The 25,376-nt window shown below is 40.0% G+C and overlaps 2 protein-coding genes and 1 long non-coding RNA gene across 3 annotated transcripts; 1 reads left to right on the top strand and 2 right to left on the bottom strand.

Moving 5' to 3' along the window:
• Positions 1–3,165: 3,165 nt before the first annotated feature.
• Positions 3,166–10,296, bottom strand: spef1 (sperm flagellar 1). The gene is made up of 7 exons (XM_074676505.1): positions 10,128–10,296; positions 9,812–9,923; positions 8,974–9,130; positions 8,781–8,826; positions 6,080–6,164; positions 5,882–5,987; positions 3,166–5,210 (listed from the first exon to the last, which is right to left on the bottom strand). Exons 1-7 carry the CDS (start codon positions 10,234–10,236, stop codon positions 5,097–5,099), a joined length of 729 nt encoding a protein of 242 aa, XP_074532606.1. The 5' UTR covers positions 10,237–10,296; the 3' UTR covers positions 3,166–5,096.
• Positions 9,932–17,250, top strand: LOC141795566 (uncharacterized). Its single transcript, XR_012598617.1, has 3 exons — positions 9,932–10,219; positions 13,210–13,346; positions 17,124–17,250. It is a non-coding gene; the product is annotated as an uncharacterized LOC141795566 (long non-coding RNA).
• Positions 10,519–24,561, bottom strand: adam8a (ADAM metallopeptidase domain 8a). The gene is made up of 25 exons (XM_074676503.1): positions 24,487–24,561; positions 24,249–24,361; positions 24,091–24,164; positions 23,918–23,996; positions 22,333–22,409; positions 21,775–21,994; positions 19,580–19,657; positions 19,389–19,457; positions 18,742–18,911; positions 17,802–17,883; positions 17,412–17,554; positions 17,140–17,317; positions 16,321–16,410; positions 15,959–16,154; positions 15,788–15,869; positions 15,515–15,695; positions 14,706–14,792; positions 14,375–14,459; positions 13,200–13,311; positions 12,926–13,124; positions 12,770–12,814; positions 12,610–12,666; positions 12,473–12,523; positions 12,309–12,389; positions 10,519–11,269 (listed from the first exon to the last, which is right to left on the bottom strand). The coding sequence occupies exons 1-25, from the start codon at positions 24,530–24,532 to the stop codon at positions 11,225–11,227; spliced, it is 2,640 nt and encodes an 879-aa protein (XP_074532604.1). The 5' UTR covers positions 24,533–24,561; the 3' UTR covers positions 10,519–11,224.
• Positions 24,562–25,376: the final 815 nt, after the last annotated feature.

Raw genomic sequence — 25,376 nt, 5'->3', positions numbered from 1 at the left:
AGTTCTGGTTCTTAGCTGTGGAAAAGGGCAGATTCTTCCTCCCCACTGATACAAACCTCTCCCACATTTAATGAAGACTCCTACAGATGTTTTGTTTGAGTCATAAAGTTTTATATTTATGATGTGGTTGTTTTTCCTAACTTAAGTGTGTATGAACCAAACACGAGATCATCGCCATCTTGGTCAGAAAAGTCATGATTCATACAAACTTGCACGTGTTCTCCAGTCACATACTTGGAGGTTTGGGCGTTGGAAACAGCACGAGAATGATTCAGTGAGCAGCTACTGAAAATACACACACAATCCATCACACAGTCCCTGTTGTTCTAACCCACATATTGTCTTGTAAACATTGTAGAAACAGCAGCTTGTTTGTCTGCTGGGTTTGTAAGACCGTCATCCTGGGAGACCTAAACCTGAACTCCTGCCCTTGGCAGAGCTGGTCAGCTCAGAGAGGCAAAGTTCAGAGTGTGTGAGAGTGTGTGTGTCTTCTGCAGAGATCTTTGGTGTCATTCTGAGGCTGTTTGGATTCAGTCTGACCCAGATCTGTTTCTTTCTGATGTCAGACTTTGTGTGAAATATGACCACAGAGCCTGTTTATAAGAGCAAATAAACTTCCCTCATCCTCATCTTGTTTTCTTAACCGGAAGTTCTTTCTCTGCTTGTTTTTACGGGTGGTCTGAGTTGGGGTGCAGACTGTCCAAACCCCCCTGCCTCTCAGGATGTTGGGGTCAAGTTCAGGGTTTGCCTCTTCCTGGATGAGCCAGCTCTTCTCCTTCCTTCCTTTTGTCTTCAGTCATCAGATCCTGCATGCTCCCTCTAGCCTTGACTCCTCCCTGGATCTGTCTCCTCAGAGATTTGAGGGTGTGGTCGCTCGTCTCTGACTGTAAGAATCTGCTCTCCAAACAGCAGCGTGATACTAAACATGATTCATCAGCGTCAGGCAGGCAGGCAGCGCCATCATCAATAGCTGGTCTGTTTGGCAGTTTTCTCTCACATTCCTAACCACTGTGTGTCGGTGCTAAACACACACTCATACAGAGAGAATTGGCTTTACTGTTTCTCAACACGTCTTATTCACTGGATGGAGACTAAAGGCACTGTAGAGTCAACAGAGAAAGTCATGTTTTTCACACTCCATCAAGTTTAAAATGTTAGCTCAATCAAAGAAACCCTGATGAAGTCTGAAGAGTTACTTCTTCGTGAAGGCCCGGTCTTCCTCACGGTGCAATGAAGTGTATAAATGCTTTTCAATGGGTTTGGACCAATCAGAAACAAGGATTTAACAAAGTCAGGTGATTAGTGAGAAAGCAAGAGGATAAGCTAAGAAAACATCAACCCCCAGATGTGGACATGCAAATGGGTCACAGAAGAAGGGTCCAGTGGGGGCAGGGGGCGACTTAGGACTGAGTGTCTTAACTGTGCAACTTGACACATAAAGACCAAAACTCAGGAAGTCCCTGAGTTTTTAATCTCTTTCAGTCTCCTTTGCATCTAGTTAACATCATTTCCCTCTTGGCTCTTGGGTTTAAGTTTATGCATTTGTTTTTATTGGCTGCTTTAGGAGAGGGTGGAGCCTCCCATTTGGAATCATCTCTCAGTCAGAGTCCAGGAGGCAGATACCGTCTTGACATTTCTTTCTGCTGAAGCTTATAGAGCCAGGTCTTAGTTATGCTGTTATAGGTTTTGACTTTAGACTGTAAAAAAACTTGGCTCGAAGTGAGGTCACAAGGAAAACTGCTCCCCCTGGTGACTGGCTGCAGTATAGGTCAAAAACTCGGTCTCCCCTGTTCATTTGAAAGGGGCTGTAGCCAAACTTTAAAAAATAAATACACCTCAGAAATGTTTGTCACATCCATAAGCAGTGGTGATATGTAGATACTATTGTGCTGTATTGTATTCAAGTCCTTTTTTCCCGAAAAGTTTCTTTTTCATTAGTTATTAGACGTAAAAAAACAAGGTTTTACGTCACGTTTAACGATGACTGACAGCTGGGAATAGAAAAATAGGTTGGGAGGGGGAGACAAGAAGAGATAAGATTTTTGACAGAAAAAAAATATAAGAATATATATATAAAAATATAAAAATATATAGTAGATGTTTTCCATGCCACCAGGTTTTCAATGGGAAAAATTGGGATTACAAAAAAGAATGAATTTTTGCTCAAGGTTGTTTTCAAGTATTATCATTCTGAAATGGACATTTTATGCTTGTTATAACACTTAAGAATATTTCTCAAGGCCCCACTTATTTTCAATTTTGACATTTTTCAAGATTTCTAGCTGCAAGAAGAGATTATTTCACCAGTTTAAATTCATTCTCATAAATTTTCCTTCCATCTCCAATGGGGTCTCAAGATGTCTGTCTAACATGAGTCTGGTTCTCCTTCTGGTTTCTTCCTGTTAAAGGGAAGTTTGTCCTTATCAGCAGGTCTAAAAAGTGTCTTGAGACAGCATTTGTTGTGATTTGTCGCTACTTTAACAATAAAACATCACACTTTTCTGGTTTTTGTTAGTGAGTAGTTTAGCTCTTGGTTTAAAGATGATTTGTTCTAGTACATGCTTATAAGGATGTTATGGTAAGTAGTGCTTATGACATGCTGGTTTCTTATGGTGCAACCCTTTCTCGGTCATATCTCACCTCACTTGACCCGTGATGATGAATCAAGTTTGTGACAAGATGTTGCAACAGCTGCAGCAGTACCAGGAGTTACACTCTGCAGATGATAAGTGGAAGAAGTTTGTGCAGGTTCTTACTGGTCATTAGATACAGAAGGTGTTAAAATTAAAAAAAGCAAGTGACTTGCTGACACTTCCTGAAGCTTTCTTTACAAATTTTGCATCAGCTTGGTAAATAAAGCTTCTATAAAAAAAAAAAGCTTCTATAAAAAACTTCTCTATTTTAACACATTAAGCCGGAAACGGTTCAGGGTTTCTCATCAGCTGTTTGACCATGTTTGGTCATCTCTCAGCTCTATCATCCATTAACACTGAAGTCAGTTACTGTAGAAATTCAAAAGTTGCGTTTAATCTTTGAGGAGTGATCACACATTGGCAGGAAAGAGTTTTAAACTTTTTGAAACAAAAGGAAATTACAGTGTTGGAACGCAATGGTGCGTGTTTTTTTATTTGCAGAAGTAAATTTCCACTTTGGACAAGTGCTCACCACTTATTCAAAAAGATAAATTAGATGATATGTTTAATGTTTTACTGGGCATGTTGAAGTCAGAAATCACAGTGTGTATAAAGGCACAGAGGCTCCAGGAGGAGAAAAGATACACAAAAACATCTTTTTTTTTATCAAACAAGAGAAAGAACAACATACTTAGAATACATTTACACATAAAAACATCTGATGCATATCTACAGGTGTGAAAAATGTTTAGTTAGAAAATTGATTGAAATTAAAGGTCCAGTGTGCTGAAGTGGGAATATTTGTGATATCTTGCTCATAAGTGTGATTCTCCATTTCTACATGACAACTTCTCTCTTCTTTGTCTTCAAACGGGTACATTTTGAAGCAGCCACTTGTCAGTTCTGTGCTGCTGTAGACACATGTCGGTGCCAGATGGTGGCTTCTTTGGAAAGCAGCCCACTCCTATAGAGACACACTACAAAAACTGCAAGTGTTTATGTCTTGTTAAAGGTAAAAACATATTATAATACTTAATATCAGACTAAAGAAAACAGAAAAATGTCTAGCTTCAAGAAATTAAAGGACAAAAATGACACCTGGGTTCCTTAAAGAGGCATTGAGGACTATCCATTATGACATTAGGTAAGGTATTTATCAACAGTTAGGTAGAGTTATGGTTTGAAACGTGACAACAAGCAAACTATATCAGTTTGTACCATAGTTTAGTAGCCAGTTATAATTATCACTACTTGCATCCTGGAGCTCAAAGACATGTCTGTAATGAATAATATTTCTGAATCCTGGTTATGTCCTGCCAGTCATCTACCAAGTACAGCTTACGTAACCTCACTCTACATTTTACTGATAGACTCTCAAGTTTGAACAGATCACTGCAGAATAACTGCTGACTGTGGGTTGGAATGAACATTAACACTATTATATTAGCTCGTGCTCTATCACTCAGCTTCTTCTGCTCCTCTGTTCTTTTTCTGTCTGACAGTTAGGCTCCAGTGTCCACCATTACTACAAAACTAATCTAAGAAATCATTTTTAGAGAAAAACACAGATCTCTCTTCTCACTGCTGAACTTCATCAGTCAGCGCTGTGTTTTTGTAGAGACTCTGATGTGCTGTAAATCAGTCTGGTCCTGTCCAATTAACTGAGAAGATGACAAATAGCATTCATGAATAACCTATACTGGTGCTGATAATCTCATTCTAAATTGTGGATTATGATCAGGCATATCTAGATGTGAGACTTTTTCAAGATCACTGAGGAAGTCCTTACAATCCCTGAAAAGTTAATTGGAAAAAAAAAAAGAGAAACCTTTTCTTCACTCTTACAAAAAAAATCTAGCGTCACTTTTGTCTTCATATATCTTCAAGTGAATGTGGCTCATATTGAGTCTAATAAGATGTTTTTACTAATAATAAGACATAAACACTTGTTTTGATTTCAGTTTTGCAGTGCATATGTTATGTTGCCTTTCCATTAGTCTGATCTGGTGAATGATGCTACAATCTATGCACTGTCCCTTTTAGAAAGTGAGCTGAAGAACCATCAGTTCCATTTTTTTCGAGAGTCTCATGATTTATTTGATTTCTTCTGTTTAAATATCTGCCTATGATTGCAATGATTTCATTTCAAACCATTTTCTGTGTCTCGCAAAGAGACACAGTTTTCTGGTTTTTGAGACCAAAATTTCACGTCTATTCGAATGATTTACTTTTCTTCCTTAAAAAAGTCCCTATCTGAATTTTGTTTTGTTGTTTCTATCACTGGGTCTGACAAACACACATTTTGAATCTTTGTGTCGTGTTTACACTACTGTAAGGGATCAAAGCTAAAAAAATTGTGAACTGATCCTCCACTTGGAGTCCATTCTTTCATGATGTCAGGGTTTATTGAAGTTGAGACTGGGTATGAATGTGTGTCATATATCCAAGTTGCTTCTGTTTGTTTCAGTGTGCTTTGCCTTTTCCTTTGTACATGTCCAAATGCTTCGTCAGATCTTCTATCCTCATGTCCTTCAGGTGGACCAGGTGCTCCAACCGGTTCACTTTCATCTGCAAAATCTGCCACAAAGACGTAAAAGGATGTGATGATAGCAGAGGAAGTTTATTTCTAGAGCTGTAAATTATCTCACTGATGAAACAAAAACTTCTCCAAAAGGAGGAAGGACGTGTAGCAGAGTTTTTTTTCTCCTCTGTGTGCAGATGTGGCCACAGCAGAGTGAAAAAAAGTTACATCCTGTGAGGTGGTACTGAGTCACTGACCACAGCTGACACAGCTCATGATGCATGTATCACACACATACACCTACACACCTACACACACACACACACACACACACACACACACACACACACACACACACACACACACACACACACACACACACACACACACACACACACACACACACACACACACAGACACACACACACACATCTGTAACATTATTACAGGTAGTGTGTGTCTGAGACCAAGTTCTTCCCTGCAGGGCATCAATATCGTCCAGCTGAGTTTTTCCCGGATTCATCTGTGTGTGTGTGTATGTGTCTCTGTGTGTCTGTGTGTGTGCGTCTGTGTGTCTATGTGTGAGTGTGTGTGTGTGTGTGTGTGTGTGTGTGTGTGTGGTGTGGTGTGTGTGTGTGTGTGTGTGTGTGTGTGTGTGTGTGTGTGTGTGTGTGTGTGTCTGTGTGTCTGTGTGTTAGTGGGGTAAAATGTCTGTGTGTGTGTTTACCTCCACAGTCTCCTGCAAAGCCAGGAGAGATTTCTCTTTTTCCTGCAGGATGAGTCGTAAAGCGGGGTCCATGTTTTGGTAAAACTGCGCTGCTGGCTGAGGTTTACTGTGCAATTACAGAAAACAAAGAGGTGTTATCATTACAAAAGAAACATCTGACTCATTTCAACCACATAAAGTCATCATTTTTGGTCTTACTTGTTCTTTAGTTTGATGTGTTCATCCTTTTTCATCTCATCTCCTGCCAGCTGAGCCACGAGTTTGGCTTCGTTTGGATAAAATCCTGCGGGAAAAAAAACAAAACTTTTGTGATGTAGACTTAAAAACAAAGACAGAAAACTCAAATAAATACTTTGAACTTTAAAAAAAAGGTAGAGGTGAAATGTGAGCAGGGAGAGGGAAGGGGTAAGATAAGGAGATGTAGGGTGACATGAGGAGGTCTTTAAGTCCAGCAGTGCTGAGCTCAGGCGGGTGATAAAGGCCATCTGGTGATGAGGGGAGCTGATATGAGGACCTGTGTGTTTCCGTCTGTGTGTGTGAGGGTGGACTGGGTGTAGATAGACGAGGAAAAAGCAGAGGGAGGAGGCCTAGGTCTGAGGTCAGCTCTGCAGGGTACGTTCAGGGACAGATGAGGTGTGGGAAACGGAAGAGGGGCACTCCTCAAAGCTCCTGTTATTCTCTAATCAGCCGTGTCTGATGTGGTCAATGCAGGTATGTTTACATCTCTGTGTGGTCACTGTTATCTCTGAGTCAAGCTTACATTCACAGAGAAATGTTATCAGAGGAAAAAAAGCTCTGACAATGTTGAAACAGGCAGGAAGTAGATAAGATTGTGGAAAAATATGACTCCAGGAGGCAGAATCGACCTTTAAAGCGATTCCCTCTGACTTAAAAACAACCTTATATGTCTTAAAGATGCTGATTTTGGGGGTTTGTCAGCTGTAAGATACATAAAAAGCATAAAAAGTCTAAATTTACACACATTTCCCTTCCTGTGCAAAAAAAAGAAATTAAACTCTGGACTTTGCAGCTCCACTCAGGATCACAGACAGTGTGTGTCAGCTAATACACTCCACAGATGACACCAACACGAGGAAAAATCCTGCATGAGGCATAAAGTCAGGATACAGTCATCCTTTTCTTGTTAATTCAGCGCTTCTGTTTTCTGTATTTGACTTTATTTCCTCATTACACAGAGACTTCTTGAGGTCAGAAACTTCTGAAGAATTTGTCATCTGTGATTGGGCGTGAGGCTGAATAATCCAGATGGACTGAAACTTGATCCAGTAAAAGGGTCACTAAACCACCGTGGTGCCTTTTTCTTGAACACTGGCCCGATGACCTGAATTCATGCTCTTTAAAGAATCGGTATCAAGTGTTTATACCATATGTGTACTGATCAGCCACACCATCCCAACCACAAACAGATGATGTGAATATCACTGGTTTTCTCTTGACAGCTGAGTCAAAGCTTCCAAATCTGCAGTCTTTGTGTGGTGTTTCTAGTCTGCAGTGGTCTGCATATACAAAAGGTGGTTCAGCAGTGAATCTGTGATATTTTCTTGGGCAGCACACAGCAAAAACAGACATCTAAGCAGGCTTATGTCTTATTTTGTGAAAAAGCGTGATAAAACTTAGTCATCTGTTTTGTCTTTCATATCATAAAAAAAATGAAAATGGACTTGTTTATAGTTTCATGATTAATTTTCATACATCCATGTGTGTGAGAGAGGAGTAAGAGCACCAAAGTTTGCAAAAGAAAACCCTGCATACTCTCTAACTTGCAGGAAAAACTCAGTAAGCAGGTGCAACACCTTTATCCAAGTGGAAACCTCTGATCTAAAAATATGAAAATATGAAGCAATGAGGAAGCGCAGTTCATGGAGTGTCCACTTGAGGCTAGCTCTGGAAGTACCGGAAAACCACATATACAGCAAGCCAAAAAAAGACTGATTTTACATAAGAACCAAACATGTTTACAGCCTGGTACAAAATATGTCTCCCATCTGAACAGCTAATTTCTCTGTTGGCACACACTCTACAGAGGTAAATTTTTTCTTACCATGCAGTTTAGATGATATTAAAAATGCAAGTTTACCTAATCAGAGACGAAAAGCTTGGCTGATTGACAGGCGGGTGCCTTATGGCTGTTAGTAAGGACGTTCAAAGCCTGCCTCATTTTCAATATGGCCCCTCGCGACAGTTTGCTAAAAAAAATTGTTTCAGAAAAAGATTGGTAACCTCATGGACACTGCGTCCATTTCTTATACAGTCTATGCCTTAATCAGAAAAACACTTTGCAGAGTGATTCAGAACATCTTAAAAGGGTGAGGCTACAAGCCTTCAGCTAATCAACATTATAGCATTAGGTGTGACAGGGAGGATCTGTTCATCACCGTCAATTAGGTGCCAGTGTTTGAAGGATGTGAAACCCAAAGGCTTCACGATGCAAACTATTTGTCCAAAGAAGGTCTGGTACCAGAACGTTGCATGTGTGTGGGATATTTGCAAATATCTTGAAATGAAACATTTTCTGGACTTGTCAGGTGAATGTGGCACAAATAAGTCTATTGAGAGAATTTTCACAAAAAAGGCTCACTGGTGTACAAATCCACCACTTACAGTGCTTACATCAGTATCAGAAGTGGACCTCAAAAAGTAGTCTGGAGAAACATAGCTCTGAAAGGGGGGTTGTCAGAGACTTTAAGACCAGTGTTTTCAGTTTATGCAGCATGTGCATGATGTATGGCTGACTTTTTGTCCTCTTTGGTTTATTGTGAGACATAATGACTACAAAATGTGCTCCACGACTAAATCTGGGGTAAATTTAACCACAAATGTAAGGATTGTGTTGGGTGCTGAAGACATGAAATCACACGTCAAGGAATCTCAGTCTTACCTGTGCAGTGTTTGTCCTGGTTCATGTGGTCAAAGTACTCCAGTCCCTGAATTACAGAGAATAAAACGCAAATGTTATAATTTGCAATCTGACTTCCACCAGGAGCGACAAACTGCTTGGAGGTTTTAATATGAGAAAAATAGGATATTACTGTCTGTCAGAGTTCATAAAGGAGTGACTTTAAGCAACATACATTGTGGGTCATTGCGTTCTCTGTTGTGTGCTCGAGTTTCCTCTCTATCTTCTCCCTGAGGGCTCTGAGCACTGGCTCTATCGCTCCTGTAGTGTTTAGTACAATCTTTCTCACTGTCTCCTCGGGAACCACAAAGTTGAGCTTGGAAAACACCTTCCTGTCCAGAGCAGATAAATAAATAAATAAACGATAATAAACACATGTTTCCAATTGACAGAAGTAGACACAATAGGAGGAGCAGACTGAAAGTGATTTAACGAGTGATGACAAACACTATAAGGGCCACAGTGTTTACAGATAGGAGCCGTAAATCTGCTGCTGGCAGTGAGCCATGTCTCCGTCCAGGGAGTGGGTGAGTGGGTGTGTTGGGTTGGTTCTCAGGACCAGATGCAGGGAACCGTCACAGTCCTCAACAAATGTTCTGTCTCTAGCACTAACTTAAGTTTGCAGTTCTTGTTTGAGTGTTTTTTTTCTTCTTGTGAGAGGAGATGTGAGGACAAAGTCAGGCTGCTTCTCTGAGCGGCTGAGAGGAAACATAATGTGCTGATTGTGTACAAGTCCTCCCCTTAAGTTGAAGATAAACAAATGTTTGCTTTACTTTTTAGCTAAATTTGACTTAAAGGGAGCCAGATTCACCTGGCAAGTCCAGTAAAGTGTAAAAATTTCAAGATATTAAAATACAAAAATGAGCCTGAGTTTCTTGTAAAGAGCAACAAAATCTACCAATGAAGGAAGAAAAGTTACTTTTCAATTTTCTTCACATTAGAGTAATGTATTGATACAAAAAAACTCAACAACTTTGATCTCCATGTATTGAGGTTTTTTTTTTTTGTCTTGCCTGTTGAGAAGGTTCCAGTTGCTGGCCTTCTGCTGTGTGGAGCTGGCAGGAACATAGTTGTGCAGGTCCACAAGCTTTGGGAGGAAATGTTTGACCACCTCTGCAGCCATCACTGCACAGGGTTAAATGAAGAGGCACTGTCAGCTCATAGGTAAATAGATAAACAAACGGAGACTTATGTCATAAACAATCAACGAGGAGGAAAACGGGTTGATTTATAACTTGAAGTGCGTTAATTTAACGCCTGAGTCTTGTTTAAGCGTGCCAAACTCTCTCAGTGAGTTGTTAGCAAAGCCAACCGGAAACTCCCACAAACCTCCATCGCTGAAGTCTCGTGTGATGTGTCTTTTGGGTCGTGAGAGGGGGATTTTGTCTATCCACGCGTACAAATCTTGCAAATCCTCTTCGGTAAGTTCTCGGTCCATTTTCCTTACAGCTTAATTTACTTGTGCAGCTACACACTAGGCTAACTAGCCTGTTAGCTTCCCCTCGGACCTGGTTGTTTGAGGCGTTGCTTAGCAACCGCTCTTCCTAAGGTGGAAGTGTACAGATAAGAAGACGCAGAAAATTGCAAAAACATTGATTTTATTAATTCAATACTTTTTGTTTTAAGCGCCATTTTATAGAATAAAGAAGATCTCAATAAATAGGAAATTGTGTTTAAAATAAAATGAAATAAACTGAAGTCAAAGACCACAATCATTGGCATTAAGAAGAACTTTGTGATCATTTCTGCTGCATAGAAAATACAATATAAAATCCCTTAAAGACAAAAAAAAAAACAAACAAAAACATGTATCAATGCAAAACAAAACAACTATGAGAAAAATTCGTCGCACAAAGTCAAGCATACCAATGTTTGAACAGCAAAAAGTTCAAGAAGACGTCACAAACATAAAAAAAAAAAATCTGTAAAGTGCCAACATTGGTGCAATACCATAAAATCCCTCACATTCTGTCTTTAAAAAATGAGTACCTAATCCATGTGAAGGGTTTGTAACAGTTAGTAAAACAATACAGCATCAATAGTGCAATTTCCTCAAATAGTCTTCACATATGGAGGATCAAGGCAGAGAAAAGTTTCCCTTAAAGAAAGAAAAAAAATCATCATGGCGGCAGAGCCATTTGTCATCTATAAAGCACAGACGTACAGCCTGTCAATCACTTCTTCAGGTTTTCATCAACATACTGAAGGCTTACATAAGCAAGACACAGACGGCAGTAATCTTCAAGGAGACGAAAAGTGACAGGAGAGGTCTGTCACTTATTGTTGCTGATCCCTCAGCGGATTGAGTCTCCTCTTTGAAAACAGAGAAGAGTCTCCTGAGAGGAACTCAGGTCCTTCTCCACGGGTCAGCAGCAGCATTTGCTGTCAGACGATCATGTTTACACCAGGATGAATTATTCCCTCTGTCATCTGGGCCGGCTGGGGGGCATCAGGGCGGCTCTGCCTGCAAGCTGGGAAAACAACACAGTTAACAAACAAGCTACTCATGCTGTCTGTCTGTCTCTAACTTTAGGAGTTAACCCCACAGGACTTCTAACTGCTTACATTGCACTCTACTTCTATTTTTCACATTGTAAGCAAAGTACATTCCTGCAAACTTTACAGATTCTTTTGTTTATCACATCCAGTGTAGGTAGCTTTTTTCAGCTTTTATTGCTTATTTTTATTTTCATTTGAGTACATCCCCTGTAGATGTACTGGTTAATACCATTTGCTCAATTTTATTTACTATATTTTTGCATCAAAACGACCAAATGATGTGTGTTACCCTGATTTTATTTAGTCAGACGAATTTTACACACTGCAAAAACCCAAACTAAGCTGTAGTTTTTGTAACAAAATGAATTAAATGACTTAACTTCTGTCACATTTACCTAACAAGTCCAGGAAAGTTCATGAACAGAAATTTTAGCTGCTATGAGAGCACTTCTACGTGAGTTTTGGATCCAAAGAGGGCCCTTTAGCCAGCATTTTGGTTACCAAGAGGACAGTTAAGACCTCTTTTTGGGTCCAATGAGGGCCCATTAGCCTAAATTTATGAAGAAAGCATTTTATGAAGCATCTTTGTATCATGATGACCTGGAGGACAGAGTATCTTTGCAGATATCTAACAAAATGCCTGATTTCTAGACAAAGAAGAGCTCACTGGATATACAATTTAAACACAAACAACTTCTTAAAGATCTGAATCATTATTTGGTGTCACTGGTTTATACTAGAAAAGCTGGAGCAAGCAGAAAAGCAAACGTGGAGTTTCTTTGTGTTGGAGCAAAAGCCTCCTCTCCAGTATGACACTTAAGTCCACTGGTTGCACTTTCTGACTCACTAACACTGAGCCTCTGCTTTTTTTTTTATTACACTGCTATGTTGAACAATGTCCAAAACCGCAGACATCCCTATAAACGTGAAGCCTTGAATAACATCAGGAATGTCTGAATGTCAGAAATTGGAGGCTTTTCAGGACAGTCTGACTGCTGTCTGCATACATACCAGGAGAGTGTGAGGCAGAGGAGACGGGGATGAAGAGGGCTTTGGCTTCGCGGGGGGCATCGGAGGCTTTGGTTTTGAGATCTGAAAAGAGCAGATGTTCCAGTTAGAGCTGCAGAATATAAAGAGGGGAACATCAATGGAGACATAGTCATAATGTGACTCACTGGTTTGGCTGTAAGAGGTGGCAGAGGTCTCGAGGGAGGTAGAGGCTTATTCTGAAAAAAGAGGACAAAATTAATTTAAAAAACCAAAGTCACGTGTCATTCAGCAAAACTGTTGAGCAAATGTTTGCAAATTTTACCTCAGTGTAGACTGGTCTGCTGGAAATGTTTGTTGTCTGCATGAAGGGCCTTACAACCTAAAGCAAAACACATATTTACAGATTAAAAAACTGCACACAACAGCAAAGAGCTTTGAGTGTTAATTCAGATGTCATCACTCAAAAAACTAGTTTAAAGTACCTGATGTGTCTTTGAAAAAGAAGGAGCTGCAGCTGGTTTAGGTGGCTGTAAGAGACAGAAAAAGGAGTAAGGTGATAAGGCACTTTAAAAATGCTTGGTAAGATTTGATTTCTTGCAGTGTGGAACAAGAAATGCACAAAAGATAGAAGCACTCACTTCAGGAGCTGCTCTGCTGGGCTTCAGAGCTCCAGTTTGGGCTCTACCAGGAGAAGACGTCAGAGGTTTACAAGCCTGGGTGGCTGAAGACTCCACAAATATGGGCTTGCTGATCTGCGTCGACCCAACTCGAGGGCTGCTGCGTGTACTGCTCGACTGAAACAACGGGTTGAACTGTCCTGAGGTGGATTGAAGGGATCTGCGGAGAAAGACGCTGTAGTTAGACACAAAGGTGATAAAGGTTTCATCCACATGGATTCATGTCTCTCTTTACCTCTTTGCAGGTCGTCTTTTCTTCAAGCAGCACATCAGACTGCTGATAACCACAACCATCAGGAGGAGACAGCCAACCGCCAAAGACACAGCTAACACCACATGACCTCCTGCTGCAACACACAGCAACACACATCTACTGTCAGAGGTTAGAGGCAACATGCTTCAATCACCTTCTTACTGCAATTAAAGCTCCTGTGAGGAACTTTTAAATTGTGTCAGATTTGGTGCCCCCTGTGGACAAAGCATTGTGTGCTTCTCTTGTCCACTACTTGCTTACGTCGTGTTTTCTACTGGAAGCCTTTGAAAATCAAATGTAGCATTTATCATGAACGTCCCAAGTAAAAAATGTGAAAATAACTGTTTCTTAAAAGTTTTGGTTTGACACTTCCTGGCCCCAGTTCCAAGTATTTAAAATCCCTAAACAGATCAAATCAGTTTCATCCCTGCTCTGGTGCCCTTTGCTTTTGTATATCATAAAAACAGATCCATAAAAATTTCAGTGCTTTTCATAAACATCAAAAAAGTTTTGTGGAGCTTTAAGTGAGTGGACTTTGAGTAGTAGTTCTTATGTACACACTGGAACATTGTAGGAAGTTTTAAGCAACTTTGAATTTTGTTCCAGAAAACCTTCAGGTTTTAAGAGACTGTGGATGATTAATGCCGAGGTTTTTACCAGTGGTTTCAGCAGGCGTCGTAGGTCTAAATTTTCTTTATCACCATAAGCATCTTTTTGTGCATGCTTGATTTTACTCTAATCTTAGATAAAAGCCAATTAAGGAAGTTTGTTAGAGCTTTTTTTTTGTTGTTGTTGTTTTTACACGGGTACCTGTACTTCCTCTCAGATAAATAAAGTGGGTATATCTGCCAGCTCTGTTTATTACATAAGGATGAGCATTTAGAAACACACGTCACCTGCTCAGGAAACAGAACAATCTGAGTAACATGGTTAGTGCAGTTAACCAGGGGAATTCCATCAAATCAGAGTCTGTCTGTGCTCGTCAGAACAGAGCACTATTGTTCCAGAGTCCATGAGAAGTCTGCTTCAAGTATTGAATCTCAGTGAAAAGCAGAGACACAGCTTTGTGTGAAGCGTGGTCATTAAGAGGTCAGACACACTGATGATGAGTGTCAGTGCTAACATCTGTCGACAGGCCAACCAAACATGTGCCGTACCTTCAGGCAGCTCCGTCAGCTGAACGTCACAGTAAGGCGGGGCCCAGCCGGGGTCGCAGTGACACTTCTTCTCATGGTTACAGACCTGCAGAGGTCACAGACAACAGGGAAATTATTTTCTCATCATTTCAAAAGGCCTCAAATCAAATAACAAGAATTTCTTATTCATCCTGCACCAGCTAAAGAAAGATCTTTATGTGTTTTCATGTCCTTTTTTTTTCAACTTAATTACACATTTTTTTATTTTCTTAATCCCATTTAGTTTCTATTTAACTGATGCATCATGCACTGGTTTTTAGGTGCAGTCTGATTAAATGAACATTTTTCTCACCCCGTTGTTGCTGCATTTAGCTGAACAGTCATCTGTGCCGTATGCCTTAAGGCTGTTGATGTCTTGACACCGTTGGTTGTAGCAGACCTAGAAGACATATAAAGACATAGTGAGTACAATGACAGTTATCCCAACTTTAGAAGTCTGCGACTTGTTAAGTATTTCACCAAGAAGTAGCCTAGACTTTGTGCTTTGGCCACAACGGAATAGATAGGCAAATGCATCACTGTTATTTCAAAAGCATTGCACGTATCCCAACAAAAGAATAAACAAGACAAAGTGTAAACAATCCTGTATTTTCAATACGGTGTTGCAGTGCATTTTTAATTAAGTTAGGGCAGAAATGCACATTAAAAATACACTGTAGAAAATGGCGTAAGCCGCTGAGTGACCGGCTTAATCCACTAAGCTGATGGCATGTGCTGCTAAGCAACCAGCACATAGCCCTGAGCAACTGGCAGCTGCCACTAAGCGACTGGCACATAGGGCTGAGCAACCAGCATGTGGCACTCAGCCAGCGGCACCTGTCACCGGGTGACCGGCTTGGCAGCACAACAGGCTTGGGGCACTTGCTGACTGGCACTAAGACTCTGGCAAGTGGCGCTGAGCTACCAGCTTGTGGTGTATACCTCTTTTTGATTCCAGCTCGACTGAAAAGGTCTGCCTTCATGCCTGCTGTTAAGAATACTAATCTTGGAGCAGGGACTTTTGGAGGAAAATAAAAAGTCTAGAGGTCTAAAGAAAGTTATTTTCGACCCTTGATTCTGCAGTGGAGACACATTTAGGACCCTTGTAAGTTGTCTCCTCACCATGTTGTCCCCACACTTGGTTCCAGTGGGCACCTTAGGCAGATCTGCTGGGTAGTTATCTTCAGGTTTCATTTTGGCCTCATTGCAGACGTCCCCGTTTCCTAACTGTATATATGACTTCATGGATGTAACAGGAAATTCCCAGCCTCCAGTACAAAACAGCGTCCCACAGGATTGATCTCTGTGACCAAACACAAAGCATCGGTCATAAAAGGCATCATAAATATAACGAAAATGTGAACACTGTGGCTAATTTTGTATTTTCTTACACACCGGTTTGAACATCTCTGGCCATACAGCATCTTTCTGCAGCCTCCATGTTGGTAGAAACAGGCATCTGCAGCTACTTCAGCATCTAAACACAGTTAAAACAGATGAACTATAGAAGGTTTCATGTTTTAAACACAAAGTCAGCCTCAGATTATTCATCTTTGGTGTTTCTACCTGGACCCCAGAGCCTCTTGCAGTGCTCCTGCCGGGTCGGACACTGTCCGTTGTAGCAGTATCCTTTCCCCCGGTTGCATGTGCGGCCGTTCTGCGTGAAGGCATCAGCTGGGCAGGAGGCGGAGAAGCCGGTGCAGTACTCTGTGAGGTCACAATCTCCTGTCTTCAGTCTGCAGACGCTGCCTGTTGGTTTCAGCTGCAGAGTGGAGACAAACACAGATGGTGAAGAACCAACTATTGAAATATACACGCTCACAGACAACAGGCCAGACGGCGCAGTCAGACAGTGTCTCGCTTTATGGTAACACATTTAGCATCAGTTGGATTTCATGCATCTACAAAGAATAGTGAGTATTACTCACTTGGCAGTTGTGGCAGCACTCTCCCTCTGCACACGCTGCTCCTGCTTTTAGTCTGCAGGTGGTGGCGTTACAGCAGGGGTTCTTACATTCCTGTGAGAAAGACAGACAGATGCATGCAGGATATTAGGATCTGTTCTCAGAGCACAGATGGGCATTAAGGAAGTACAAATAACTCATCAACAGAGCTGTTGGATCTTTATTTTACTGCAGTACATCCTTTTGTAATTTAACTCCTACATTTTGTCTTTTCACTTCTCAGTTTCCTGAAACAGTCACATCATCTTAAATATATCACTAAATACTTGTATCCTGCATCATTACAAGCCACCCCCTCATATCAAGACCAATTGCGACAAAACACACTGTGTTCTCGAGCTGAAGTTTCTTTTGAAGTAAGGATAAATAAAGCAGAACTTTAAACCATGTACCAGGTGAAAGGTTTAGTTCAGTTTAGTTAGTTCAGTTAGAAATGTCTGTAAGAGGGCTAGGGGTTGCTTTACCGCTGTGAGAATATTATACACTGCAAAAACTGAAATCTAAGCAAGAGTTAATTTCTTATTATTAGTCAAATCTGTCCATTAGACCCAATATGAGCCACATTCATCTCACTTTTATTAGACTTATCAATTGAATGTGGCTCTTATTAAGTCTAATAAAACAAATTTGACTTAAAATAAGACAGACACACTTGCTTTGACTACTTTTTTGAAGTGCAGTGCCTGTACTTATGTTTCTAACACTGTAAATAAGTTGAATCTGAATTTTTTCCGTCCTTTTGCCTTTTTTTTTACACAAATACCAAGGATCTGAAGCACAAACCTTCACAGTGCCGCAGTCACACTCCTCTCCAGGCTCCAGGAAGGCGTTCCCACACACTGGCCCTCCGTAGACCCGATCAGTAGAAGGAGAATCCAGCAGACAGGCTGGGTCAACCTCCTCCAAGAACCTGGTGAGCTGCTCCTGACTGCAGCTGCTGAACTGCTCTGGATACACAAAGCTGGGAGGAGAGGTTGCAGGAATCACATTCAAACATTGCTATAACATCTAAGTTTTAGCATTTTTACAGTTTATACACGAAAAGCAGAGCCTACCCAACACTTTCTGACATAATGCAGCCTTTTTTGGACATGGAGGAGCCACAGACGCAGGTTTCTGTGTCATGGGACAGACCCAGATTGTGACCCATCTCGTGTGCGATGGTGGAGGCCACTCCGATTGAGTTAGTGTTGTGATCCTGAAGAAGAAAAAGATAGTTGTACAGACGTCACATAAAAACTTAAACAGTTTTCTTCTTCTCACCACGACCGAGTGGAATCGAAACTTTCTAAAGAACTTTTGGGAAATGTTGCACAGTTGCACGATTCTCCTTTTCTGCACTGATTGCGTGTGTGGGATAACAAAAACAATCAACTGAAACCAACAACATTCATTTCCCTTTTTAAATCCTCATTCATAAAGACAATAATAAAATATTTCTTTACCTCATTGACAGCTCCAGAGTTGGAGGTGCACATGGCGTTGGTGTTGGCTAAGCCTACAGTTGAGCCATCAAAATCCACGCCTCTGGATAAAGAATAGGATCAGTATAAACGTCAGTTTCAAATTAGTTTACTTTAGGGTCTGCTTTTACCATCCTGGAGTTTTCTTGGGTGTGAATGCAGATACAACACTTTTAGTGCATTATTTATAAGTTATAATGAAAACAGCAATAAAAACAAAGAGAAGCATGGAAACTGAGATGCAAAGACCAAAAGCAACCACACACAAATAAAAAAATTATTGAGAGTTAAAGAAAATAGAAACACCATGAGGCCATCCTCTAACCTCTGCAGATTTAAGACAAACACCCTTCAAATGGTTGTTTGAAGGTAATACTCCTTCTTTCAAGTGCTTGATCTGAGAAAAAAATGCTTATATTTATAGTGAAGAGACTAGTTTTTTCCTTCCTATAACCTTCTTGGCAAAGGAGCAAGCTTTCACTCCAAAATCTTGAATCTAAGCTAGTTTTAAGTCCTATTTTTGATTAAAACAAAAAAAATATTAGACATCATATGAGCTACATTTAACTGCCAATAATTATTCTTAGTCTGCAATGTTTTTAATTTCCCATTTGAACTGGGAATTTGTTGTTTTTTAGGTTGATGTGTTTTTTATTTTACTCTTATCCGATAACTTATTTCCGTTTTATTGCTGGTAAATGCACATTTTATGATCTAATAACATAAAGGCCCAACTAGGGACAAGAGTTGGAAACTAGCATAGAAACTAACATAGACTACGTTACCAGTACAGGCTGGTAAACCAAAAACAAACTCCTCTGAAGCCTTTCATAGACCCTGAGCTTGTTTTGAGGTGTGATCAAGGCTGTAAATGTGAACCCTAACCTTTAATGTCAACTAGTTTGATAAAGTTGCATCTTACGTGATGAACTGTGCGTTATCGTGCTGTGTCCTCGGCAGGAGGTTACGCTGCCGCCACTCCAGGAAGCGTCCGAGGGTGACCTCAGGAGTTGAGCTGACGTCGATCTGGTCTCTGTAAGTCCAGATATCCACCCCAACCAGCATCACACGGATGTTCAATGGTCGATACAGCTGAAACAGATTTAAAAATCCTCAGACTGAATCCAACAAGTCAAAGATGTGGAGCTGAAAACTAAAGGACAGAAGCTTCTTCTACTACAGGAAATCACTGTTGAGTCTAGAGCTGCTTGAAGAAGCAGCCATGTTGGCTCTACTTTATCAGAGTACGCTCAGAGGAGAGTGTGAGATGTGTGAAAATCTTCAGCTGGGGTGTGAAGATTCACAGTTAAAGTTAGATTTTCTCAGTGAGAGAACTTTTCCTTCCTTTACTGGGCAGATTCCAGTCAGAAAAGAACAAATAGTATCAGGACAGATTTCTTACTCTATGTGCTGCTGTGAAAATACTCAATCACTGTGTTTCTGATGCAAGACTAACTGGATCAGAGGGCAAATTGAACAAAATGTTACAAAGATTCAAACTTAAGCTCTCTTTCTTTTCTTTCCAGGAACATTCAGTGAAATCACTTTAACACAGGGACACAAACGTACCTTATCCACATGATTCGCAACTTCAAGCACTCTGGACTCCACCGTCCTCTTATTGCCAAACTTCTTGTACTAAAAGGTGAGTAAAAATAAATCAGTAACAAACTGAAAAGTATTCAGGTGTTAAAGATGAGGGAAAAAAATCCTCATTACATCGAAAAACTCAGTAAAAGAGGGAAAATAAAGGCTCGAACCTCTGTGTGATCGACCACGACAACCATCTCCACCGTCCTGGGTTTTTTCTTGCGGTCTTTGACTTGAGCTCTGCTTCTCTAAATGACAAGGGAGTAGAGATATCATCAGGAATATGACTGAATATGTCTTTCAAGGTTTCAGTTATCCTTTCCAACTCAACACAGTCTCAGCAGATGTCTGTCTGACACGAGTCTGTTCTGCTCAAGGTTTCTGCCTCAACAATTGCTTCAAAGGTCTCTGCTCATGGTGGTTTGAGATCAAAGATTGTGTTATACATGGACTTAGTCTCTGGGACGTCATCTATTTGTTTCTGAACTGAAATTCTTCTCTCTACAATGTGTGCTAAAAGTATTTTGCCTGATTTTCACTGTTCACATTGGAAACTTTTCAGCTTCTCTAGAAGATCTGACTTTTCTATGCAATGACTTTTCACATCTTCGACCCTTAAACTTTTTTTTGACTTATTTCACTTTTTGAAAGAATTTTTTGTCCATTGAAATGAACAGAAAACTTTAGCATGTCTGGCTTAAACATCTTCAACTTTGAGATGCTAAAACTTCAGCATACTTTCACTTACAAACTTTTATTTTTGCTTCAAAATGTCCACACATCATTCAACTACTTATTTTTGATTCAAATTTTAAATATCTCAAACAGTTTTTGAGATTTTACTGTTTAAACAACATAAACTTTTGGGGTTTTACACATGAAACCCAGCTCTCACAGTGCGTAATATCAACATTTAGAGTGAGGAACTCAGCTGATGAGACTGAAGACATTTCATGAACAAACTGCCATGAAATCCACAAACTTCACTCCACAGACATAAATAAGACATTGGAATGTCCCCTGGCTTCTCCTTCTTAAGACAAAGGGAATATCTAAGCAAAAGATTGTACTGTTCGGCCAGTATGCGGCCAAATGTCAAGAAAATAACCGTTTTTACTCTCATTGACTGCAATGTTATCTCTCACCATTCTTTACCGTTTTTTTAATGCAGTGCCCTGGTCATATTTTTACCACTAGAGACCTTAAAACACATCACTGTGTTCATTAGAGTCCTTGGATGCCCACGATGCAATCCTTTATCTGATAGCTTTTACAGTTCAGTCAGACAACTCACGTTTGAATTGTTTATTTAGCAGCAAATATATTTTATGTTTGGCGTCCAGGCTCCGGCCTCATCACCCCTCACAATAAATTTACATGGTGACATTGAGGAGTGATGAGCAAAACATTGTGAACATAATCCCCCCGGAGCCTGCAGGTGGTTGCTGGGGTGGTGGTGGGGGCAAAGAAACATGCAGCATTACAATCGCAGGGCAGCCAAGGCATTGACAGGCAGAGAGGGATGAGAGACTCCCGGTTTAAATAGACCGCCCAATTGAGAGAGTGTGATTGCAAGATGGTTATGACGTGTGAGACACGTGGTATGTGAATAGCAGTGCTGCTCGAGTTGACTGCCTGAACTAGCTCGCGGGCTCGCCCCATTTTTGGCACAGAGATTTAGTTCATAGAGTGTCCATTAGAAGTTGGCTACTGAATCACAGAAACAAGATGACCAATTCAGAATATTCCAGTCTTTCAAAATGAAAATGAATCAAGTTCACGATATCATAAATAGTATGAAGTACATAAAAACTGTAAGGCTGAAGATCATATTTAAGAACTGGGAATGTAAAATTCAAAATCTATCTTTGAACATCATTTAATGGATTTCTTCCATGTAGTTCCTAAAGTTAATCCATTGCCCATGCAAGGTTTTGCTGCTTAAAGCAACAACATGAATTTTACACTCATTTGAAAGGGTTGTAATCAAAACATCGCTCTGTCTCTTGAGATATGACAAATTATGTCTGTGAATGATGCTAATTACAAGTTCCAGTAATACTCCCCCAAATTGAATGAGCCTGAACCTGTTTATTCTCCCTCTCTTGCTTTCTTGATGTCTATTTTGACTTAACTTTAAGCTTTATTTTTGACAACAACCACATTTTGGTGTTGAGTGCATCCAAAACTCTTTGCTTTGCGGAAATTTGATCCTTTTTTGGTTCAATATTTAATATCTTAGATCTGTTTAATGATGGTTACACATTTGTTAGTTCTAGTTGTTGATATTTCCCTGATTTTTGCTTGATTTTGTGTAAACATGCAGCACAATAATCCATCTGTGTCTCTGTCTCTGTTTCCTCACCAGACCGCTCAGCTTGAATAGTCCAGACGAACGAGCGCCATGATCATAGAAGGTAGTGGTGTTTCCATGAGAACAGGAGCTCCTCTTTATCCTCAGGTGTTTGTGGTTGTAAACAGCATGAAGACCCTTGTCACTCTGCCCCTCAGCATCCTGCTGTCCTGCCTCAGCACCAGAGAGAGGTTCAATGAGGTACGTTTGATCCTGGAGTCGCACAAAGCCCCTGTGGACCAGAACAAGACTTTCAACATCTTTGACTCTCAAACATCAGCTGATCATAAGACTCAAATTTTTTCATGTTGGTTTATCCAGCTCTTACAGCTGCTTTCTCTAACAGAAACCTCATTTAAAGCAGGAAAAACAGCACCAGAGGGTTTTTTTGGCTTTTGAACATCATGTTACAGGTTTTGGACACACAGCTCTGAAGCAGACGCTGTGGGACTGTAGATTGGACACGGTCTCAAACCATCAGGAGCTCAATTAAACTCAGAGTTCTTATCGGGAAAGCAATAATCCTTTTGTAATTAGTGATGTAAAAGAAATACTACTGTCATTACTCACTTTATTCCTGAGCAGAGTCCCACGCTGGCAGACGAGTCCTCCACATCCATGACGTGTCCATGATAATAGCAGTGGATCTGAAAAAACACCAATCGCTCGTCACACATCCTGGGTGTTTCTTTAGATAACATCCTTTTTTATTTGGCAATCAGACTTTTGAAACTTGTCAAAGATCATGATGTTCAAAGTGTCCTAGGATGCTGAAACGACATCTTGTCACTTCCTGTTCCACATTGTGAACCTGAGCTGCAGTGAGTGTCATCACAGAGCAGAAAGAAGAACTGAGTTGTTGAGAAATTTGATGTCATGATGTTTGATATCCCCGAAGAAGCTTTCAGCATTTCAGCACAAAGTGTACTCAAAGAAAAATTAGGAAAAGTTGTCTTAAACAAGAAATTATCTATCAATAATTTCATCACTTGGTCCAAAACACTGCAGCTCGAGTTCTAACTGGGATGAAGACAGTGCAAAAAAGTCTTCACTACAAAGATTTAAACATCTAACCTTGTTTTAAAAGTATATCACTGGTTCTTTCACCTAAAGTTGCATCAAAATAAAACTTGTTTCAAGATGCAGAAATGCCTCAAGTTGCTTGTTTTAAACTAATACATAACACTTTCTTTGAAACAGAAAATCACATCTTTATTATACTTCTACAAAACTGAGACAGTAAGTTTCACCTAAATCAGTGATCTTTTTCTTGATAAAAACACTACATTTAATGAAGTAATGTCTTTGATGTCGTAAAATTATCCGTACGTACTGCAAGTTATTTTATTGGACTGGAACTCTCAAAGTAAGCATGTTAAATCTAGAGGTATGTAGGCCTTGTGTTGTTCCAAAGTGTTAGACAAAGAAGAAAATGCTATCTTTAGATTCAAATAGTTGAAAACAAACTTCCTGGAGCACAATAACAAGTTAAATACACTGAATACCCTTTTTTGTGCCATAAATATATAGGTTTTTTTTTATATTATTGTCTATTAAAATGAGCCTTAGGTTTTGCAACTGTGTCAGGAGTTGTGGTTTATTTATAAGCTTCTGTGGTGTCCCAAGCACATTTCAAACAGGATTATACATTCAACATGTCTAAATAAGAGAATTTAAATATTGGCAAATCAAATAACATTAACTGCTTTATAACAATAAGTAGGTCAAACTGTGCACTGTGTTGGACAAACCCTCCTTCTTTCCTTTAACACCAAAGAGCTGCAACTTTGACTCTAGACTGACAAGAAACTAATCACACCAACATTCTCCCACAGCCAGCCAAACGCAACAAAAACCACAGAAACTATGTGGGCCGTTGGCACCGGATGTCTTTTACTTTCAAACTTGCAAATAATTTTGTTTCAAGTGCCAGGAAGCCCTATTTTCAGGCTTTGAATCACCCACATGTCTGTTTCATTTAATGGCTCAAAGAAATGAATGAAGAGAAGAGAAACGGTGATTCAGGCTGACTGATGCACAGTTGAATAAATTCAGAGTTTTATCTGCCTGAAGTCTGAGAATGTGCATTACAAGATATCCAATATAAATCAAGCTGAATAGAAACCAGAGAGTTAAATATAACAAGGATTTATACCTCAAGATCTGGAGTAGTTGTGACTGGGGTGCCATCATCAGAATAATGTGTCACTTGGAAGTTTTTCCCAACAAGATCTCTGAAATAGTGGAAGATTTTATTTAACCATTATCATTGTCATAAAGACACAAGGAGAAAAAGTGAATGAAATAATAAGGACAAAGTTTTCTCACTTGTTCTTTTCCAGATGCAACGTGTAGTTCTTCCCTGAAATCATCAGAGAGTACCGGACTACATCAGGATAAGTCTACACACACAAAGACAAAGAAAGAGAGGTAAGGAGACTTTAACGCACCCCGAGTAGTAATAATAAGTGAACAAAGTTTGTTACCTGATGTGGAGCAGCCTCATCCACCTGAGATGAATCTTTTACCCTCTGAGGTGTCACTGTTTGGTACTTCATCACATGAGGAAGAGTCCTCACACTGCCGGCAACTGTTAGTCCTGCAAGTATATCAGTGATGAGAGAAAGAAAGAAAGAAAGAAAGAAAGAAAGAAAGAAAGAAAGAAAGAAAGAAAGAAAGAAAGAAAGAAAGAAAGAAAGAAAGAAAACATAAAGGAACTCTTACCCCATAGGGAAAATATAATCCATAGAAATAATCCAGAATCTGGCATGTTGCTCTACCGGTCGCTCTCTGTCATTGTGAGCTCGGCAGTCTGAGGGAAATACTGTGGAGGCTCTTCAGCTCTCCGCCCCTCTGCTGTGTAATATCCTGAAAATTACCATCTGAGGCTTAGAGACGACATGAGTCACACACTGATCCTTTAAAAGAGCTTCAATGCTGATTTGATTTTAAACAGAATATAAAGTGATGACTGAGCCAAAGTAATTGGAAAATATGATTTGACACACAATTAAAGGCTGCTGTTAACCTCAATATAAACACATTTAGTGACCAGTTGGTCACTTTTTCATGATAAAGGGCAACTAGATCCAGATTTAAGCAGTTGACACCGAGAGAAACTAGAATAAAAAAAAAATGAAACTGACTCAAAACAAACTTTCATTCATTAAAAAGGTACCTTCATACCTTCATACCTTCACCGGCAGCAGGGCCATGAGTGAGCTACTCATTGTCATATGTCGCCACCTGCTGGTTAAATAGTGTAGTCACATTCACTCATGAGCAGGTGTCAACAAATGGATAAATACACCATTTGCTTTCCTTTAGTGGTTTCTCGACACTAACATTAGCAATCTATACATAATCTATTCTATAATTTATAGTAATATATAATGATTACTGTAAAAAGCAACCATATGAAGCTATGACTGACACTCAACATCGAAGGATGCATTAACTCTTTCAAATCTCAGAGCACAACTTTTAGGCTGTAACTTAACTAAAGTTATTCCTTGACAACAGGGCCATCTAGCGGTTAAAAGTAAAATACTGCAGCCCCTGAATGATCAGTGTTTCAGGCTATGATGAAGGACTAAAACTTAAAAACAGGCATC

Source organism: Halichoeres trimaculatus, unplaced genomic scaffold (assembly GCF_033239565.1).
Source record: "Halichoeres trimaculatus isolate MK-OKI-2021-1 unplaced genomic scaffold, fHalTri1.1 fHalTri1_scaffold_8, whole genome shotgun sequence".
NCBI lineage: Eukaryota > Metazoa > Chordata > Actinopteri > Labriformes > Labridae > Halichoeres > Halichoeres trimaculatus.
The sequence above is the reverse complement of the archived record's forward strand: the minus strand, read 5'-3'. Positions and strand labels throughout refer to the sequence as shown.

Excerpts from the sequence above, each read along its gene's own strand:
- spef1 (XM_074676505.1), bottom strand. The coding sequence starts at position 10,236 with ATGGACCGAGAACTTACCGAAGAGGATTTGCAAGATTTGTACGCGTGG. Across the intron at positions 6,165-8,780 it reads CCAGGACAAACACTGCACAG|GATTTTATCCAAACGAAGCC; the intron begins GTAAGACTGAGA and ends TTTTTCCCGCAG. Across the intron at positions 5,988-6,079 it reads CACATCAAACTAAAGAACAA|TAAACCTCAGCCAGCAGCGC; the intron begins GTAAGACCAAAA and ends GTAATTGCACAG.
- adam8a (XM_074676503.1), bottom strand. The coding sequence starts at position 24,532 with ATGCCAGATTCTGGATTATTTCTATGGATTATATTTTCCCTATGGG. Across the intron at positions 21,995-22,332 it reads GGACTCTGCTCAGGAATAAA|GGGCTTTGTGCGACTCCAGG; the intron begins GTGAGTAATGAC and ends TCTGGTCCACAG. Across the intron at positions 19,658-21,774 it reads TATTCAAGCTGAGCGGTCTG|AGAAGCAGAGCTCAAGTCAA; the intron begins GTGAGGAAACAG and ends CTTGTCATTTAG.